Here is a 21,521-nt window from a genome sequence, read left to right on the forward strand (position 1 = left end):
ATGTGGGAGTACATTGGAATCATTTGTTTCCCTAAATACTTCAGTGTGTATTTCCTAAGAACAATGATTTTGTTTTTACAGGATCACAGAAAAATTACCCAAATCAGGAAATTTAACATTGATATAATTCTATTATCTAATTCCTAATCCATATTTAAATTTTGTCAGTTGTCTCAATAATGTCCTTTATTGCTATTTTTCTCTCAGAATCTGCTTCAGAATCGTGCATTGCATTTTATTTCCTCTTTATGAACTGTGTCCTTTAAACTGCAGTAATTTCACAGTCTTTGTTTTTCTTGGCTTTGACCTTTGTGTAGTGTGCAGGATAGTTTTTTGTAGAATGTTCTTTAATTTGGGATTGCCTCATTTTTCTAATGGTTAGATTCAGGTTATACATTTTGACAGGAATAACACACAAGAAATATGTTCCTCACAGTTCATCATATCATGAGGCACATAATATCAGTCTTTCCCAATATTGGTGTTGATAACTTTGATCATTTGGTTAAGGTAGTGTGTGCCAGGTTTTTCCTATATAAAGTTACTGTTTCTTCCTTTATAAGTAATAGGTAATTTGTACGAAGATACTATGAGACTGTAAATATCTTTTTCCTTATTAAATTTTTACCCACTAGTTTTAGTGTCAATTGATGATTTTCTAATTCCATCATTCTTTCCATATTTATATTTGGCGTTTTACTAAAAGGAGGAATTTTTCTTTCCAGTTTATTTGTTTATGTCAGTGTGGATTCATAGATTATTTATTCAAACCCATCAGTTATTCGAATGCTCAAGTCGTTCTGGATTTGGCCTTTGGGCAGCCCCTTCAGGCTAATGACTGTGTCCATGATATTTGAAGATTTCCTTACTTACTGACATAGTAAGTGTTTTAGCCTCTTATACCTTCCCTGACTTATCCCTGGAGTCACCATTTTTTTGCAAGGAGCCCTGTTTGTTTGTTTAGTGTATTATGGTATTTAGAAACCAAGATATGAGCTCAGGGTAAATTCTATCCTTCACTCTTACCATATTTATAACTCCCTTCTCCAATAATGAGAAACATGGCATCCATTATCCTCAGTGTATGTATACTTTTCCTCAAACATAGAATACACAAAAAGGTTTGGATTTGTTAACCCATACTACTATGATAAGCAAATCTACTAGATCAAATTCAGTATTGCTTACAATTTTTTTAAGGTAAAATTTAATTATGGCCAGATGCATATGAGTTTTGATACATACATACACCCACAGGTAGTGGATTGAAATGGGTACCCAGTTTGGACATGTTCTTGGTCTTGGTCCTCATTCTGCTGGGTGTGGACCCATTGTAAAGAAGATCTCTTCAAGATGTTACTTCAATTAAGGTGTGATGCAGCTGAATCACATTGGACTTTAATCTAGATTACTGGAGTCCTTTATAAATAGAGTGAAAGTCAGATAGAAGGAGAAGCCAGGGGGAGCAAGCAGAGATTGGATGTCATTGGAACACAGAAGAGAAAGGAGAAGATGCTGCCATGCACGTTACCATGTGACAGAAGAGTCAAGGAATCTCAAAGATTGTCAGCCAGCCAAAAGATACTGACCCTGGGAAGAACTTCTAGACTCTGAAACCATGAGCCAACAAATTCCTGTCGTTAAGTGAACCCACTTCAGGGTATTTGTTTTAGTAGCTGGAAAACTAAAACACCATGTAACCATGTAATCCCCATCTCTATCAAGATGGAAAATTTTTATCACTCTCAAGCTTCCTAGTGCCCCTTTCTAGTTAATAGTGCCTTCTACTTCAGAGAACTGCTTTTCTGACTTTTTTTCCATTGTAGGTTAATTTTTCCTTTTCCAAAAGGAAGATTTCCTTACTTACTGGCATAGTAAGAAAGAATGTATTGAGAAACGGGTAAAAGAACAGATCTTACTGAGAAATGGGACAGAAGGAATGAAATATGCACCAAGATTTGATGGAGGCTCCTCTAGGCAGAGAGAGCAACCTGGCTTGTGTGATTACCTTTATTATACTATTGATTACCCTTCCCTTGCTTAGAAGGACCACAGCTGTTATTGGCTACCCACAAATGGTGGGGGCAAGTGGTGAGGATTGTTTGGAATATCTGGGGCCAAGGGGAGGTTCTGGAGAGAGAAACTGGGACCTCAAGGTTAAAATTCAAGATCTCGGCAGGTTCTCCAGGCCATTGTCTGCCAGCCATGTTGTCTGCCAGCCATTTGTCTGCCGGTCATGATGTCTGCCACTGTATGTACTCTTTTGTGTCCAGTTTCTTTTGTGCACATAATATCTGTGAAATTCATCCACTGTTTTGTGTATTAGTAGCTTATTCTTTTTATGGCTGAGTACTCTTCCATTATATAAAAATGCCTCAATTTGTTTATCAATTCTTCTGTGATGGACATTTGAGTTGTTTCCTGTTTATGGCTAGTATGAATAAAGCAGCTGTGAAAATTCAAGTACAAGTATATGTAGTTTCACTTCTCTTGAGTAAATACCTAAGAGTAGAATTTCTTAGTCAAATATATGTGTATTTTACTTTATTAAAAAACTACCACACTTATTCCATAGTAATTATAGCATTTTATGCTCCCATTACCAATTATGAGAGTTTTGGTTGCTGTACAGTACATCCTTGCCAATATCTGGTGACAATTTTAGCCATTCTAACGGGAATGAGTGATAGCTCATTGTGTTTTTTCCTTAATCATGAATGAGATTAAGTACTTTTCATATGCTTATTGGCCACTATAAATCTTTATTTGAAGGCTTTTGTATTAGTCAGCCGAAGGGGTGCTGATGCAAAATACCAGAAATCGGTTGGTTTTTATAAAGGATATTTATTTGGAGTAGGAGCTTACAGATACCAGGCCATAAAGCATAGGTTACTTCCTTTACCAAAGTCTATTTACACGTATTGGAGCAAGACGGCTGCTGACAAAAGGCTTCCTGGGCTCCTCCCTTCCAGGGTCTTGCTTATCTCTGGGTTCAGGATTCTCTTTTCCTGGGGCTTGCTTCTCTTTCCTCTATGAGCTTACTTTCCAGGGCTCCAGCTTAAGGCTTCAGCATCAAACTCCAACATCAAAACTCTAATATCAAAAACCCTTCAACTCTGTCCTTTGTCATGTCTTTATCTGTGAGTCCTCACCCCCCAAAGGGTGGGGATTCAATGCCCTACTGGCATAAGAGATTTACCTGATTTCTTAATCAAGTAAATCTCTGAATCCAATATAATCTAATATGCCCAGGGGAAAAGATCAGTTTACAATCATAATTCAGTATTTCTTTTTGGAATTAATAATATCAAACTACTATACTCCACTCTATGTATTCCAAAAAGACATTACAAATAAAAAAAAACTTAAATCAGTAACAGTTCAAGTACTAAATCATATCACAATCAATTTAAAGAAATACAGTTTGTCTTGGGACAAAGTCCATCTACTATAGACCTGAAATTACAAAATAATTTATCTGCTTCAAATACACAAATGGATAGAAAAAGGATAAACATTTTCATTACAATAAGGAGAAATTGGGCGGGAAATATGGGTCACAGTTTCTCTACAGTCTGCAGACCTACAGGGCATCCTCTATTTGATTTCAAAGTCTGAGAATCATTGTTAAGATGATGGTTTCTTCCTCCTTGGGCCTTATGGGAACCCACCCTTTCCACAGATTTGCACAACAGCCATTTTCTTGGTCCCACCCTCATCAAGCACCTGGGTGTTGACCAAACTCCAGACCTCTCCCTCCAAGAGGGTTGGGGTGATTGCCACACCTTACCCAATCTTTGGGTTCGAGTTTTAACCCCACTAGTACAGTGATGTGAATGTGAAGATAACATTCCCCCTAACCTTTGGCATACAGGCTCAGCCCTCTCAGAGCAATGGGTTGACCATCTGGCCTTCCCTAACCTTTGGGGGACAGGTCCACACCTCTCAGACCTGTGGGGTCTGACCTTAACCACCCTAATCCTTGGGGAATGTGCTCTACCCTCTCTGTATCCTGGAGCAGTAAAACTGTCCTAGAACATCAGGTGGGAACATTCACCCCCTTAACTGCTGGAGCAAACTCACCTTCTCTGTACATATGGGTGGGGTTCCTCTCTTGGCCCAAGGTGATGTCCTAATTCCAGATCTCAGCTTCCATGATTTTCGTCCTGAAGTCATTTCCCCTTCAATCTCTCCTTTCCATGGCCCTTTTATTCCAGGCTGACAATGGTTTTGTTCATATAGCTCTTTCAAAAAGTCTTTTGGTTTAGCATGCAGGGAGTATGGGTCCAAGTCATCAGACAGTAAGACTTTCCAAAAGTCTCTCTGACATAATTGCATCTTCAATCCTGATATACAAGTTCCAAGTTTAGTTAAGTCGAGGTACTTTCATTTGGGAGCTTGATTTCCAGAGGCTTGGAATTTCCAGAATCAGTTTCTGTTTTCTTTGTGCCTGACAGTTCAGTCCTCAGCATATCTCTCTCATCTAGCATTTTGCTATAAGCTGTAAGCAGAAGCCAAGCCACATTATCTGGGTTTACTTTGGAAATTTCTTCAGCTAAATGCCCAGGCTCACCGTTTTCAAATTCTGCCTTCCATAAAACACCAGGATTTAATCTTGCTAATTCTTTGCAACTTTAAAACATGGATTGCCTTTCCTCCAGTTTCTAATAATAGTTTCATCATTTACTTCATAAAGAGTCTTTAGCATCCATATTGCTATCAATAGTCTCTTCAAAGCAATTTAGGCCTTTTCCATCAAGCATCTCACAATTCCTCAAAAAAAAAAAAAATGCAAAAAACAAACCCTTACCCATTTATAAAACTGTTCCAGCATTTCGGTAATTGCAAAAGCACTTCCCCACTCCTCTGTACCAAATTCTTTATTAGTCAGCCAAAAGGGTGCTGATGCAAAATACCATAAATCGGTTGGTTTTTATAAAGGGTATTCATTTGGAGTAGGAGCTTACAGATACCAGGCCATAAAGCTTCAATTATTTTCCTTACCAAAGTCTATTTCCACATGGTGGAGCAAGATGGCTGCTGACGTCTGTGAGGATTCAGGCTCCCTGGGTTTCTCTCTACCAAGGTTTTTTTTTTCTCTGGGTTCAGGATTCCTCTCTTCCCAGGGCTTGCTTCTTCCTGAGCTCAGGGTTCCTCTCTTCCTGGGGCTTTCTTCTCTTTGTTCTGTGAGCTTACTTTCTGGGGCTCCAGCTTAAGGCTTTAGTATCAAACTCAACATCAAAACTCCAATATCAAAAACCTTCAACTCTGTCTTTTGCCATGTCTTTTATCTGTGAGTCCCACCCACCAAGGGCTGGGAACTCAATGCCCTACTGACTTAAGAGGTTTACCTGATTACTTAATCAAGTAAACCTCTGAATCCAATATAATCTAATATGCTCAAAGGAAAAGATCAGTTTACAAACATAATCCAATATTTCTTTTTGGAGTTCATCAATAATATCAAACTGCTAAAGATTTGTTCAAGTCTTTTTCCTGTTTTAAAAAGTGGGTTTTTGTCTTTATTAAGGAGTTGTAAAAGTTCTTTTTATATTCTGGTTGAAGTTCTTTTTGAGGTATTTGTATTGGAAATATATGGTCACATTTTGTGGCATGCCTATTGATTTTCTTAATGATGTCTTCTATTGAGTAGAAGTTTTAACTTTTTATGAAGTCAAATTTATTAATGTTTTCCTGTCATGGTTATTTCTCTCCTAAGAACCTTTCCCTACCATCAGGCTCCTAAAATAGTGTTTTATGTTTTCTTTTATAAGCTTTATAGTTTATATTTTATATTAGTTTATACATTTGCATTTTACATTTAGTTTTATACTTTACCATCATAGGTTAATTTTTGTGGATGGAGCAATGTGCCACAAATAGAAATTAGCATTTATCTTTATTGTTTGTTTCTTTATACAAATTCACTGTCCTAAGTATCTTTAAAAAAGGGAAAGTTTTATGATTGTTAGGGCCTCTAATTTGACATGTCACACCTTTGGGAAAGCCAAGTACTTTAACATTTCTTTAATATACAGATGTATAAATTTAGAGACTGTTAACAAATAAAATGAAATTATTTCTTTTTTATTTTTAATTATTGCTTTATGATCAAAGAAAAAAACTAGAATATTTTAGTATGTTTAAAGGAATAGGTATGTTTAATTTCTTTATTATTTTTACAGTAATGAGTAGAGAAAGTGTGAACACTGTTTTCCATTGTACAGATTTTGCAAAGAAATAGGTAGTTTTTTAGTTTACCAGATGAAATCATGATTTATACAACTTGCAGAGTGATTTTGCCCTGTTATATCTCTTTTAGTAGTGGTCTAAAGTCTGTCAGGCTTTCCACTTAAAACCCCTATTTTCTGGGGTTTATGAGCAGACAGTTTAAAAAAAATTAACCACCCAAAAACTTTATATTCATGATGTTGGTACTTACTTGAATAAAATTTTTTTTAAAGTCAGCTCTTTTTGAAAGTGGTAGGGAGCACAAAGAAGAATAAAGGAATTTTTTTTTCCCTACACAGATAGGAATATTTTTCTAGTCAACTTATCCCAATTAGATTTACGAGCAAACTTTCCTCTTCTAGAAATCATTTAAGTGTGTATGTTCCTATGTTCCAATTGCTATAAGATTTTGCCTGTAGACTTTTCTTTTCCTTTGCTATAGTTCATAACAAATGTCCTCTATTCTTACTCTCCTTTCTGTCTATTTGTGCTTTTCTTAATTCTCCCTGGTATATTTATATTAATGATAGCTTTAGGTTTTGGCTTTCTTTGTCCTTTTTCCCCTTTTCTTTGGAGTGTTAGTTTGACAGAAGAGCGTATGGCTTTACCCATTGATTGAAAAACAATATTAACTTTTAGAGAGGTTGCTGTGTAACAATGATTAGCCCGAGATGTTTGAAATACAGACTTCAAAAACTATTCTGAGGAACTGTCTTTCAAAGAGCCTGTCTTTAGGCAAGAGTTTCTTTTTCTTCCGGAAAGTGTGGATGTCAGCTTGAGTACTTTCACAATCTGTTTTTAACCCACTTACCATTTGCATGGTGAACCCTTAACTACTATTGGTCCATAAAGGTGTTTGTGGGTTTTTGTCTCTTTTATTTCACTTCTTTATTTTTTCAAAATCATTTCCTGAAAACTTAGTACAAAAATGTAACCTACTGCAGGAAGTGAGATGATTTTTTGGAAATCTTTACTTTCTCTGTACTCTGAAGATAATTTGCTTCAGGCAAGAGGTTTTTGGGTGCTGTGAAATTTCGGAGATCTGGGAAAGGGGGATAATAACATGACACCATCTCTTAAGCAGCAACATCTGCTGTGGTTCAAAGCCACACAAAGAAAGCTGCTTAAGCAGTCAAATGTTTTGGACTGCACGGACAAGTGTGGTTCAACAGCAAAGACTGCAGAGTAGAGGAAAATTAAAGTTCAGAGAAGTTGTTAAAAAATGGAGTCGTGGAAGATGAGCATTTTTAAGAGACAGACATCACCTTGTCCTTCAAGCTATCGAAGATCTTTATCAGAACCTGTTTATGGAAATTCAGATATTGGAACAAGTTTAAACAACTATCCATGGTGTGGTCCAGTGAAAAACAAGAGGAAGAAAAATGAATATGCTGTTTCCAATCTAGGAAAGCCACTGAGTGCTTATCGGTGGCAAACACATCCCAGCTTTAGGTGGAAAGGGGGCAAGAGGGAAAGAATGCAAAATCATAAAGGAGACCTGCATGAACCACAGCTAACGGTCCTCCCAAAGATGGTTGGCAATGATACTTCTTCTTCTGCTAATGAGGTCCTTGAAACATCAGCGGAGAAGCTGAACCTGGTTAACACCCGGTCACTCCAGGTTCCATTTACGAGATCTATTTCAGAACCAGCACCCCACTGCAGTATCAGATTTGTTAGACCATGGCCGACTTCAGTGGGGTCAGTGGAATCCGAGCAGCAGGGATATTTCATCCGTGGTGTTTTCTCTACTCTTTCCAATGGCTTCTCCAGGATTCTGAGTCTAAAAGGAGAATCAACCAATCAGTCAATAAGAGAAGGTATATTATGATGAATAAGGGGAAAAAAGGATGGCTCAGATTTAATTACTACTGCTGTTTTAATTATTTGTGTTTTATTATAGCCTAAACCATTCTATTTGCTCACTATATATCAAATTTATTTAATACTCAGTTTTAAAAAAGTGATAGTTACTACTTCTGAATCCCTATTTCAATGAGTGCTGGTAGTAATAAATGATTTTTTTTGTTAATTTATGGAATTTTTTAATACAGTATACTCTTGAACTCTATTTTGAGGCCTATGTAAAAAAAATTTTTTAACCCTCCTTTATCCCCCCTGATCTACTTTTGCATGTTAAGTGCAACTTGGGGGAAAGGCAATCAAATAATTTCCATAGGACAAAGTTTAGAATTAAAAACAGATTTTCCACTATTGTTCTTTTGTAAAAATTATTTAAAATTTAAGTCATGTTATTAGAACCAGTGAGAGCAGAATTAATTGATAGCTTTTAATAAGTAGAACTTTTGATTGGCTTAGGTCATAAAAACATACAATTTAAATATGGAACCCAGGGATGCAAATCTTAAATATCTGTTTAGATGACAAAATATAAATTTGTGTTTTACTCATTTCAGACTATAAAATCATCAAAAAAAAATTTAAAACCTCACTTAGGACTTATTTAAATTTTAGAATATGTTTTATATGGATAGTGGCATACTTAAAACCAAAAAAAAAAAGGACTTTTAATTTTTTGTCTGATTCTTTAGAAATGGCTGACCTTATCTGCTGAATTATTTCTATCATGAGTTAGAGCCTGTATTTGTTGGTTTGTTTTTGAAAACTTTAACACTGGAATCCTGATAATATCTCCATCCAATTAAAATAATTTTTGGACAAGCTCTTAACCTTTGAGAAAACTTTTTATCATTAGTATGAGATTGACCACATCAGCAGAAGTTTAAACTCTTTCTAAAGTAGAATTGTTGAAGAATTTTGTTATTGGACTGTCATTTAATTCCTTTTAGAATAAAGTGGAGGACTGCAATTTTGTGGCATTTCACTGAAAACTTAAGTATTTTCCAGATATGTATGTGCAAAGAGTTCAGTATTCCTGTCCCTCCTAGGGTCTCCTTTTCCCAGTGAATTTTAGTGATGCTATAAATATAAAGAATGAATATTTTCTTCTTTCCTTGTCCTATAGATAACTGACAAGAGGAAAATATTTTTTCTTGATTGTGTCTCTTTTAACAATCCAGTCAACATTTTTGAAAGACTGGGTTGCTACATTTCTTTGGGTGCTAGTATGTCTGTATTTCCTAGCCAGGTGATCATTGGGTGTTCAAAGTAAAGGAGTATAAAGGAAACGAAGAGTTTAAAATGAATTATTGGAATCAAAGCGTCTCAGTGGTTAACATGTATGCATTTGATTAAAGAAACTCTATCTTTATCTATCTATCTATCTATCTGTATTTGTAAACATTTTTAGAATTTTGTAATTCACTTTCAGTTTTTAGCTAATCTACCAACCTATTACTGACAACCTACTTTGCTTGAGGTACTCTGAGAATGTGTCCTTGATTTGTTTAAATGCTTATGGCCTGCTTAAGAATATATAAATATTCAGTTTTTATTACTTCCTAATATTTTATCCATTCTAACCATAGAATAACTATGTACGTGGAAACATCTATAGAGTTTAAGTTAAAGGTGATATCATAAAGGATTTCACTTTCAAAAATGAAAGAACAGTACAGAGTTCCTGCCAGTCAGAGCAGCAAATTATTTTTTAAACCCTTACCATGATACCTCCTAAGTGTTCATCAGCAGGGAGACACTCTTTAGACTGATTGGAGCAAGTGCCTGTGCCAATGTTTTCTCTTGGAAGTAGCTTCTGTCTGGCCCAGTCTATGTCAGTGGTTTTCTAACTGAAGTGGTGAACTCTTCATTTCTCATTCCCCGCAAAGGGAAGATTACCACTGATTTAGTACACTTTAATTCTAATTCCATCACTGCCAAGTAGCTGTTATGAGACTTAATCTCTGTTTTACCTTTACACATTTGTGGAATAGTATTTCTTCCTCATAAAATAATAAATGAAATTTTAAAATACTTGTAAACTATATTGCATTTTGTGGAGAGAAGGTATTATCATCAGAGTTGCTATTGCAACATGTGACTAGGTCTTGAATTATTAGAACATAGTTGTCTTTTCAACTCAAGAAAAGTATGTTTCTGAATTTGAATCCAACTGATTTTGTTACTTTCCTTCTTCAATATAAGCTGTAAGATGTAAGAGGTATTAAATAATGAAATATGTACTTAAAGCAATTAAAACAGTATTTGGTACATAGCAATAACTCAATAAATATTAAATGTTTCTCTTAAGAAACTGGACTTACATGGATATAGTTTTTAAAATATAAGGAGAAAGAGAATATCTGATTGTTGAATTTGTTGTAAATAAATTGTAATAAAATTCTGACTTGGAATATGCATGTTCTGAGCATGAGCAAGGAATAATTTGTTTCATTGCTGAATTCAGTTATCCTCATGCTTTGATTAATGAAATATACAATGCTCAGGACCTCTAACAGGGAGAAGCTCAGTGGTTTCACTACTAGTCTATGTTCAACATTTGGGTTGTATAATACATATTCCTTCATCTGACACAATATGTAGGTTAACATACACAATATAAAACATAAAATGTCTACTTACAGCTAAAAGTAATGTCAACTGCTTTGTGCACAGAGATGTCTAAGCCTGGGGTCAACATGCTGGTAGTAGTGGAAACAGTTGGAAAACCCAGTAGTGGAGGAGTAACTAAGCAGATTGTGGCATATCAAATTAACAAAACACAACATAGTCTACATAGTTGCCATGCATAAGCTATACAAAATTTAGACGAAATTCTGAAATTGTAAACAAAGATGGGATATAAAATATATGTATCTAATATATGTAACACTTAGAAAGTAGGGAATTATTAGGCAGCATTTCATTCCTAAATTATTTTTCCCTCCTCTGTCAGTAGGCAGGGGTAGGAGTGAAAGCTTAATAAGTAAAAAACATTATGATTGGATGACCTTAAATCAATAGATAAATCTGAGGAAAATTAACATCTTAACAATACTGAATATTTTTATCAAGGAACATGGCCTATTTCTCTATTTAGGCCATCTTTATTTACTCTCAGCATTGTTTTGTAGTTTTTAATGTATACATATTTTGCACACATGTTTTGTTAACTTTATCTCTGTGTTTTGTGGGTTTTAATGCTATTATAAATAATATTGTATTTTTTATTTCAGTTTTTAGTTATTCTTTGTGAATATATAAAAATGATATTGATTTTTATATTGACCATCTAGTACCGCTAAAGTAATTTATTTGTTCTAACAGCTTTTTAAAATAGATATGTTAGGATTTTTTACATTGATGATAAAGCATCCAAACAAAGACAGTGTTCCCTTCTTCCTTTTTATTCATTATGTCTTTTGTTTGTTTTTCTTACCTTATTACAGTCTGTAGGATCTTCCAGTATTACATTGAATAGATGGGGTAAAGGCAGACAACCTGGGCTTGTTCTTGATTTTAGGGAGAAAACATTCATTCTTTCACCATTAAGTACAATTTTAGTTGTATAATTTTTATAAATGTCCTTTACCAGGTTGAGGAAATTTTCTTATGTGTATAATATGCTGAGAATTTTTGATAATTAATTAATTGGTAATGTTTGCTTTATCTTAAGGTCATTTGACTTCCCTCCTTTATTTTGTTAATGATATTGCTAATGATATTGTTCATTTTTTGAATATTAAACCAAGCTTTCATTCCTTGGGTAAACCCTACTTAGACCTGGTGTTTATAATATATTGCTGGACTTGATTTGCTAATATTTTAAAATAAGGTTTTTTTTTAAGAATTTTTGCATCTATTTTCATGAATATTGGCATATAATCCTCTTTTCTTGTTATGTCTTTGTCTGCTTTTGCCACCTGGGTTATGCTGGCCTCACAAAATGAATAGGTAGGTGTTCTTTTCTTTCTGCAAGAGTTTCAGTAGAATTGCTCTTATGTCTTTCTTAAACTTTTGATAAATTTGTCAGTGAAGTCATCTAGGCTAGAGTTTTCTTTGTGTGAATTCAAGTTGTATCTTAGATATAGAGTTATTTAATTTTTGCTTTTCTTTTTCAATTTTAAGTAGTTAAATTTATTGGCATAAAGTTGTTCCTAATTGCTTATTGTTATTTTAATATCTGGAGGATATAGTGATGACCCCTTTTATTTCCTGATATTAGTAACTTGTATCTTCTCACTCTTTCTTTCTTACTCTCTCTGTAGTCAGTCTAGGTAAAGATTTATCAATTTTATTAATCTTTCAAAATCAAACAAGCCAAACCTTGGTTTTATTGATTTTCTTCATTGTTTACTTATTGCCTATTTCATTCATTTCTGCTTTTATCTTATTTCCTCCCGTTTATTTACTTTGGTTTAATAATATTATTTTGTGGATTATTACATGTTGTTGGTCATCTGTTGTATTTTCTTTTGTGAACTAGTTGTAATATTTGTCCTTGTTTCTTTTTTCTTTTTTTGATATTTATTTTTCTTTATTTCTGTCTCACCCCCACCCCCATCCCCACCCCAGTTATCTGTTCTCTGTGTCCATTCACTGTGTGTTCTTCTGTGACTGCTTCTATCCTTATCAGCAGCACCGGAATCTGTGTTTCTTTTTGTTGCGTCGTCTTGCTGCATCAGCTCTCCATGTGTGCGGCCCCACTACTGGGCAGGCTGCACTTTCTTTCACACTGGGCAGCTCTCCTTACAGGGCACACTCCTTGCGCATGGGGCTCCCCTACGCAGGGGACACGCCTGTGTGGCATGGCATTCTTTGTGTGCATAAGCACTGCATGTGGGCCAGCTCCACATGGGTCAAGGAGGCCCTGGGTTTGAACTGTGGACCTCCCATGTGGTAGGCAGACGCCCTATCCACTGGGCCAAGTCTGCTTCCCATTGTCCTTGTTTCTTATTGAATCATCACAAATTTGTTTTGTGGTTTGTTTTAATGCTATCAGTCATGTATATAATAAAAATTTTTTGCAGTTTAAAAAAAAGTTATTTTGGTTTAATATTGATTTTAGATTCTTAGAGTGAAGCTTAGATTTTAAGTATTTTATAAGCTATAAATTTCGCTGTAAGCAGTGCTTTTTCATTTTCATTCAGTTCAAAATATACTCTAATTTACCTTGTGGTCTTTTCTTTGACCTATGAGTGATTAGTAGTGTATTGATCTATTAACAAATAATTAAGGATTTTCCAGCTACTTTTTTGTTATTGATTTCAATTTAATTTCATTGTGGTCAGAGCACATACTTTATATGATTGCTATCCTTTGAAATTTATTCAGAATTGTTTTATGGCCCACCATATGGTCTTTCTTAGTGAATATTGCTTGTATACTTGAAGAGAATGTGTATTCTACATTCCTTGGGCAGAATGTTCTCTAAAAGTCAATTCTTTTCCATTGATTTATGCTGTTATTCAAGTCTTTTATATTTTTCACTGTTTTTTTTTTTACTTCTTTTATCAATTGTTAGGAAAAATATGTTTAAGTTGTCATCTACTGTACTTATCATTTTTTTCAGCTGTCATTATTTTTGGGGCACAAATACATTTAAGATCGTAATATCTTCTTGATAAACTGACCCCTTTATCCTTATAAAACTTTTTTCTTTAATCCTGGTAATATTCTTATTCTGTAGTCTACTTTTTTGATATTAATGTAGCCAGTGCATCTTTCTTCTGATTATGCTTCCATGGTTATATTTTTCTATTTCTTTTTAAGCTGTTGGTATCTTTTCATTTATGGTGACCTTCTCATAGATAGCATGTAGTTTAGGTCCTGCACTTTTATGTCATCTTACAATTTGTCTTTAATTGGAGTGTTTCGACCATTTACATTTAATTGCTTATTGGTATAGATGAATTTAAATCTATATTCCTGTGATTTTTTATTTTTCCCATTTATTCTCTCTTCCTTTTATCTTTTTTACATTTTTCTCCATAGTAAGTTCATGTTTTTTCCCCCTAAATTCTTGAGTATATTGAATATATTTGTAACAGCCATTTTAAATACTTGTCTTCTAGTTCCATCATCTATGTCACGTGGGTCTGTCTCTATTAACTGATTTTGCTCCTACTTACGCATCATATTTTCCTATTTCTCACCCTCCTTAGTAATCTTTCACTGGCTTTGGATGATATCAGTGTTCTGTTGTTAAATATTTGCATGTTGTTTTTCCTTTAAAGAGTGTTGGGCTTTGTTCTTGTAGACAGTTAATATATTTGCAGATCAGGTTGCTCTTTTTTAAAAGTTTGTGTTTATGCTTTATTGGGGTGAGCCTAAATTAACATTTACTCTAGGAATATGTTAGCCATACTGTTACTAATGACCCTTCTGGAGTCTCAAATGAAACAATGTCTTTTTGGAAATAAGAAATATATACAATTTACTCAGTCATATGGGGTCCCCATGGTTTGGAAATCTGTTCTTGAACTTTAACTGTCAATAAAGTAGATCTTATATCTCCATGAAAGGTAATTAGGCTATAGGGAGGTGATTCAAAATTGTTATATAAACAATATTTGAGTTTATTCTTTCACCAAGGGGAATTTGGCAGGTTGACCACTATTATTAATAGTTGTTTATATTGGATAGTTCTTTTCTGCCTACCATCATCAATCATAGAATTATTTAATAGTATGGAGTCAGGGTGAAAAGCATGTCAAAGTCTTTTTCATCAAGCCAAGGGCATTGGGTATCCTCCCCCCACTCAGAAATTAAAAATAGAATCAGAGCACCTTCTACAACATGTAGTCTTCCCAACCAAGAGCAGTGTGAGTATTCGTGGGTGCATGTATACCCTTCCATTATTCCTGACTCCTTTAATTTGTCATTTAGGATTTTGCAGTTTTTAAAAGTTAAGTAAGAGAAGTGGATTTAGCTCAATGGATAGAGCATCTGCCTACCACGTGGGAGGTCCAAGATTCAAATCCAGGGCCTCCTGACCCATGTGGTGAAGCTGGCCCACATGCAGTGCTGATGCGCACAAGGAGTGCCGTGCCATATAGGGGTGTCCCCCGCGTAGGGGAGCCCCACACGCAAGGAGTGCGCCCTGTGAGGAGAGCCGCCCCATGCGACAAAAGTGCAGCCTGCCCGGGAGTGGGGCTGCACACACGGAGAGCTGACACAGCAAGATGATGCAACAAAAAGAGACACAGATTCCCATGCTGCTGATAACAACAGAAGTGGACAAAGAAGACACAGCAAATAGACACAGAGAACAGACAACTGGAGGGGTGGGGAGGAAGGGAGAGAAATAGATGAAAAATAAATCTTAAAAAAAAAAGTAAAGTAAAAAATTAACGATCAAATAATTTTTTATACTTCAGAGTGGACTTGGTCTTGTTGCATAATTTTGCAGTTAATTTTAGGGATAAGTATGGCAATCTTTTGAGCTGGCCTCCTAATTATTACTGATTATTTTTTAATGATTTAAAACTGACATTGCCTATTATAGGAGCAGAATATTTTAATGGAAGGATAATCAGGCATTGGAGGAATATAGACCTATTTTCTTTTGTCATTTATTTGCTTTGAAATTATTGGTGAGTTATATTTGATCTCTCTGACACTTGCCTTACTTACCTTTAAAATAAAAATAGCATCTGCATTGAAAGAGTATTGAAAATCAGCACAATTTAGTTCTTAATAATCTGGGATTTATCTTCATACATATTTAGGATTAAACCCTGGCTTTAAAAAGAATGGTTAAATACTAACTTAGGACTTGCTTTTGCTAGGGACAACTACGGGGTCTTGATGAGAAGGGGTACATAGTGTGATGTAAGTTACTAATTACATTCTGCTTTGGGGTTGAATTATGGTTTTCTGAAGTTTTTTGTATAATAAATAAATGGATAAATTGATGAGGAAATTAACTTAAAAAGCAAGCCATGCATGACCCCTTGATGATAGTGTGTCATGAATGAAGAAAAATAATTAGAATGATGATTTTAAAATATTTTAAAATCTTGGCTCTACCACTCATTAGTAACTCATATGATGCTGAGCAAATTACTCTCAAAACCTCAGTTTTCTCATTTGTAAAATGAAGCAATTATCTACCTTATAAATTGTTGTGAAGATTAAATAAGATGGGATGTGTAAAGCCTATAGAATAGCATAGTGAGGTTGTAAGAACTCAATAGAAGCTGGTATGCAGTGGTTTGCTGGAGCCAGCTTGCAAGACCCAGTTGTGGATAATTCTTCCCAAGTGTTCCTTCAGTGATAGCTTCACATCAGCCAGAAAGCACTATTACAACACAAAAATTAGCAAATGCGTTCCCCCAGTGTTGGACATGACTCCCGGGAATGAGCCTCCCTGGTGCTGAGGGATTACTACCAAGTACCAACTGATGATGTAACTAGAAAATGACCTTGAATAAAAGGGTCAACTCAGACCAGCAGAATATCTTAGCCTACATGTAATATTAGGAGTTAAAAATGTGTTTTGACTTTGAATAAAAGGGGGAAATGGGAAGGACAAATGAGTTTATATGGCTGTGAGTCTCCAAAAAAGAGCCAGGAGGTCATCAGAGGGGTCGCCATTACACATACCTCAGCAGAGTTCCAGAGACAGTTAAAGTACATACAACCCCAGGTATTGGTTTTTCTGATTCTACAGAGACCCACAGGTTCTATGGTCATGGCAGATGGAGTTCAATGCCATGTTAGTTGGCTCTCCTTTGGAGTTTGTGTTCCTGACTGTGATGGAGTTAGACTTAGATGTGATCTTTGTTCACAAGCCTCTCCAGTTACTTTTACCGGACCTGTGGTTGGCACTGGGGTTTAGTGTATACTCAGGGGACCTGAATCTCTGGACTGTCCATGTGATAGCCATGCCCTGAGCCTCAATAGACTTGCAACTACTACACTCTGGTTTATTGGACTTATCCCGACCAGCTAAAAGGGAGGTGAAGAAGGTCAACCAGCTCACCAGGGAGCCAAGAGTGCATACAACTGCAAGCAGGAGAATTGCATCCATCATCCAAGTGGAATCTAAGCACCCTCTCGATATAGAGGTGGGGTGGACATAACCATCCGAGGGCCCACAGAATGGAGGAATAGAGTACGGATTAGAGTGGACTTACTGATATTCTATTCTGGAACTATTGTGATTAGTAATCGAAGAAAATGTAGCATTGACATGGAGAAGGTGGCCATGGTAGCTGCTGAGGGTAGGGAGTGGGAAGAAAAGATATGATGTGGGGGCATTTTCAGGACTTGGAGTTGCCCTGTGTGGTACTGCAGGGACAGTTACTGGACATTGTATGTCCTCCCATGACCCACTGGGTGGACTGGGGGAGAGTGTAAACTGTAATGTGGACCATTGACCATGTGGTGTAGCAGTGCTCAGAGATGTATTCACCAAGTGCAATGAATGTCTCATGATGATGGAGGAGGTTGTTGTTATGGGATGAGTGGGGTGCTGGGGGTGGGGGGTATTTGGGAACCTCATATTTTTTGAATGTGACATTAAAAAAATAATAAAGACCAAAAAAAAAAGAAATTAGCAAATGCTACAGAATTTAGGAGAGTCCTTTGTTAATATTTTACCAGCATAACACAGTTAACTCCTATTATTATTTTCATCTTTAGAATTAATAAGATGTATTGTTATAGAAAATATGATTTTGGCTCTAGATTTAAATATACTTTTTATCATGTTGGGAAAGAAATTTGTACTTCATATTTTAGAGCAGCAATCAAGATTAAACGCGTCTACTGAATATATATATATATTTTTTAAAGATTCATTTTTTATTTTATTTCTCCTCCCTCCACCCTCCCACCCCCCCATTGTCTGCTCTCTGTGTCTATTAGCTGTGTGTTCTTCTGTGTCTGCTTGAATTCTCGTCAGTGGCACTGGGAATCTGTGTCTCTTTTTGTTGCGTCATCTTGCTGCATTAGCTCTCCTGGGCAACGCCACTCCTGGGCAGGCTGCGCTTTTTTTTACGTGGAGCAGCTCTCCTTACGGGGCGCATGGGGCACCCCTATGCGGGGGACACCCCTGTGTGGCACGGCACTCCTTTTGTGCATCAACACTGCGCATGGGCCAGCTCACCACATGGGTCAGGAGGCCCTGGGTTTGAACCCTGGACCTCCCATATGGTAGGTGGATGCTCTTATCAGCTGAGCCACATCTACTTCCCATGAATATATATATATATATATTAACCACTGTTTTTCCCATTATTTTATTAGCATTGACTGACTGGAATAATCTGAGTTTGGTGAATAATTATTTTAAGGCATTGCTCGCTAACTTAATGTTAACACTTTTTGTTAAACCTTTTTTTAAGGTCATATATATCTAGGTTTCTGACTCGGAGGTCACACCATAATTTATTTCATCCTGTTATTAATATTGAGATAAAACATATTATCTTTTTTACTTTTTTTTATTAGAGAAGTTGTAGGTTTACAGAACAATCTTGCATAACATACAGGATTCCTATATACTATCCTATTCTTAGCACTTTTCATTAGTGTGGAATATTTGTTACAGTTGATGAAAGCACATTTTGGTAATTATACTTTTAATTGTAGTCCATGGTTTAATTTAGGGTTCATTGTGTAGTATAGTTCTTAGAGTTTGAGGCCGTCAGAATGTACAAATCAGGGCATTATGAAGGCAATGCTTTCTTCCCAAAAACCAGCAGGTGGCAATACTAGCTTCATGGCAAGACACATGTTGGCATTTGGTGGTCTTTCTCTTTTGGGGTTTCACTGTTTTCAATTTCTTACTTCCCTAGTTTTGTCTCCCATTCTCTGTATTCAGCCTGTTTATAAAGGACTCCAGTAAAAGGATTAAGGCCCATCCTGAACGGGGTGGGTCACACCTTAAGTGAAGTGACCTGTATTAGCCAGCCAAAGGGGTGCTGATGCAAAATACCAGAACTTAGTTGGTTTTTATAAAGGGTATTTATTTGGGGTAGAAGCTTACAGGTATCAGGCCATGAAGCATAAGTTACTTTCCTTACCAGTCTATTTTCACATGTTGGAGCAAGATGGCTGCGAGGGTTCAGGCTTCCTGGGTTCCTCCCTTCCAGGGTCTTGCTTCTCTCTGGGTTCAAAGTTCCTTTCTTCAATGGCTTTCTTTTTCCTGGGCTGGCATCTCTTTCCTCTGTGTGCTTACTTCCCAGGGCTCCAGCTTAAGGCTTCAGCATCAAACTCCAACATCAAAAACCCTCAACTCTGTCCTTTGCCATGCCCTAATGACATGGCCCAATCAAAGCCCCAATCATAACTTAATCATACACAGGTTCAAATCAGTTTATAAACGTAATCTAATATCTATTTTTGGAATTCATAACTATGTCAGACTGCTACATGGCCTTATCAGAAGATTCTATTTACAAATGGTCTATACCTACAGGAATGGATCATCTTCAAGGACATGTTTTCCTGTGGTATATACAGTTTCAAACCATCACACCATATATACAACCTAACATTTCCCCATTAATCACATTCAGATATATATTTCAGTGCTCTATTTGCCTTCAAAATGTTGTGCTGCCATCAACACAATCCATTACCAAAAGTTTTCATCCTTCCAAATAGGAACATTTTAAGCCTTAGCTGTATATTTTAAGCCTTAGGTTACAATGCCCTATCCTTATCCCAACTCCTGGTTGCCTATATTCTAGATTCTGACTCTATGACTTTGCTTATTTGAATTATTTCATATCAGTGAAATCATACAATATTTGTCCTTTTGCATCTGGCTTATTTCATTCAACATAATGTCTTTGAAGTTCATCCATTCTGTCATATATATCAGAACTTCATTCCTTTTACAGACGAATAATATTCCATTGTATTTTGTTTAACCATTCATTAATTGATGAACACTTGAGTTGCTTCCATCTCCTGGCAATTGTGAATAATGCATAGCTATGAGCATATGAGCATAGCTTGCAAATATCTGTTCAAATCCCTGCTTTCAGTTCTTTGGGGTTATATTCCTAGTAGTGGGATTGCTGTGTCCTATGGTCATTCTATAATTAACTTTCTAAGGAACTGCCAAACTGCTTTCCACAGCAGCCGCACCATTTTACATTGCCATCAGCAAGGAATGACTGTTCCTGTTTTTCCACATCCTCTCCAAGACTTATAGTTTTCTGTGTTCCACCCTGCCCCACCAGCAGCCATTCTAATGGCTGTGAAATGGTATCTTATTGTGATTTTGATTTGCATTTCCCTGATGGCTACTGATGTTGAACATATTTTGGGTGTTTTCTGGCCATTTGTATATCTTCTTTGGTTGTTTTTTTTTTTTAAGATTTATTTTTTATTTATTTCTCTTCCCTTTCCTGCCCTCCGCCTCCCCACCCCCACCCCCCCGTTGTCTGCTCTCTGCGTCCATTTGTTGCATGTTCTTCTGTGTCTGCCTGTATTCTTGTTAGTGGCACCCGGAATCTGTGTCTCTTTTTGTTGTGTCATCTTGCTGCATCATCTCTCCGAGTGTGTGGTGCCATTCCTGGGCAGGCTGCACTTTTCTTTTCATGCTGGGCGGCTCTACTTACAGGGTGCACTCCTTGCACGTGGGGCTCCCCTACACGGGGGACACCCCTGTGTGGCATGGCACTCCTTGCGCTCATCAGCACTGTGCATGGGCCAGCTCACCACATGGGTCAGGAGGCCCTGGGTTTGAACCTTGGACCTCCCATTTTTGTAGGCGGATGCTCTATCCATTGGGCAAAATCCACTTCCCCTGTGTATCTTCTTTGGATAGATGTCTATTTAGGCCTTTTGTCCATTGATTAGGTTGTTTCTCTTTTTGTGGTTAAATTGAAGGATTTCTTTATATAATCTGGATATTAATCCTTTATCCGGTAGGTGGTTCCATACATTTTCTCTCACTGTATAGGTTGTCATTTTGCTTTCATGATAAAGTCCTTTAAGGTGCAAACATTTTTACTTCTGATACAAGGTCCCATTTAAATTTTTTTTTCTTTCGTTGCTTGTGCTTTGGATGTAAAAATCTGAGAAACCATTGCATAACAAAGATGCTTCCCTGTGTTTCCTTCTAGGAGTCTGATACTTCTGGCTCTTATATTTAGGTTTCTGATCCACTTTGAGTTGATTTTTGTATAAGATATAAGATAGGGGTCCTTCTCTTCTTTTTTGGCAAATTGAAATCCAGTTTTCCCAGCACCATTTGTTGAAGAGACTATTCTTTCCTAACTGAGTGGTTCTTTGCCCCTGGTCAAAACTCAGATGGCCATAAATGTGAGGGTTGATTTCTGAGCTCTCTGTTCTATTTTGTTGGTCTGTATGTCTGTTCTTGTGCTAGTCCATGCCATTTTGATTATTATAGCATTATAATAAATTTTAAGTTTTGGGACATATGAGTCCTCCATCTTTATTTTTCT

At 36.3% G+C, this 21,521-nt stretch overlaps 1 protein-coding gene across 7 annotated transcripts in view; it reads left to right on the forward strand.

Moving 5' to 3' along the window:
- The window catches only part of RASAL2 (RAS protein activator like 2), a 459,173-nt gene that overhangs the window by 161,280 nt on the left and 276,372 nt on the right, over positions 1-21,521 (forward strand). For 2 of the 7 annotated variants that reach the window (XM_058274780.2, XM_058274781.2), the window contains exon 1: positions 7,263-8,051. The exons of 3 other annotated variants lie outside the window; for them this stretch is intronic. In XM_058274780.2, coding sequence (XP_058130763.1) covers positions 7,454-8,051 — 598 coding nt within the window. In that variant the 5' untranslated portion in view covers positions 7,263-7,453. Of the gene's footprint in view, positions 1-7,255; positions 8,052-21,521 lie in introns of those variants that run through there. 2 more of the 7 variants (XM_071207580.1, XM_071207581.1) reach the window with 2 other exon arrangements.

The sequence above is a fragment of the Dasypus novemcinctus genome, chromosome 13 (genome assembly GCF_030445035.2).
Source record: "Dasypus novemcinctus isolate mDasNov1 chromosome 13, mDasNov1.1.hap2, whole genome shotgun sequence".
Lineage (NCBI taxonomy): Eukaryota > Metazoa > Chordata > Mammalia > Cingulata > Dasypodidae > Dasypus > Dasypus novemcinctus.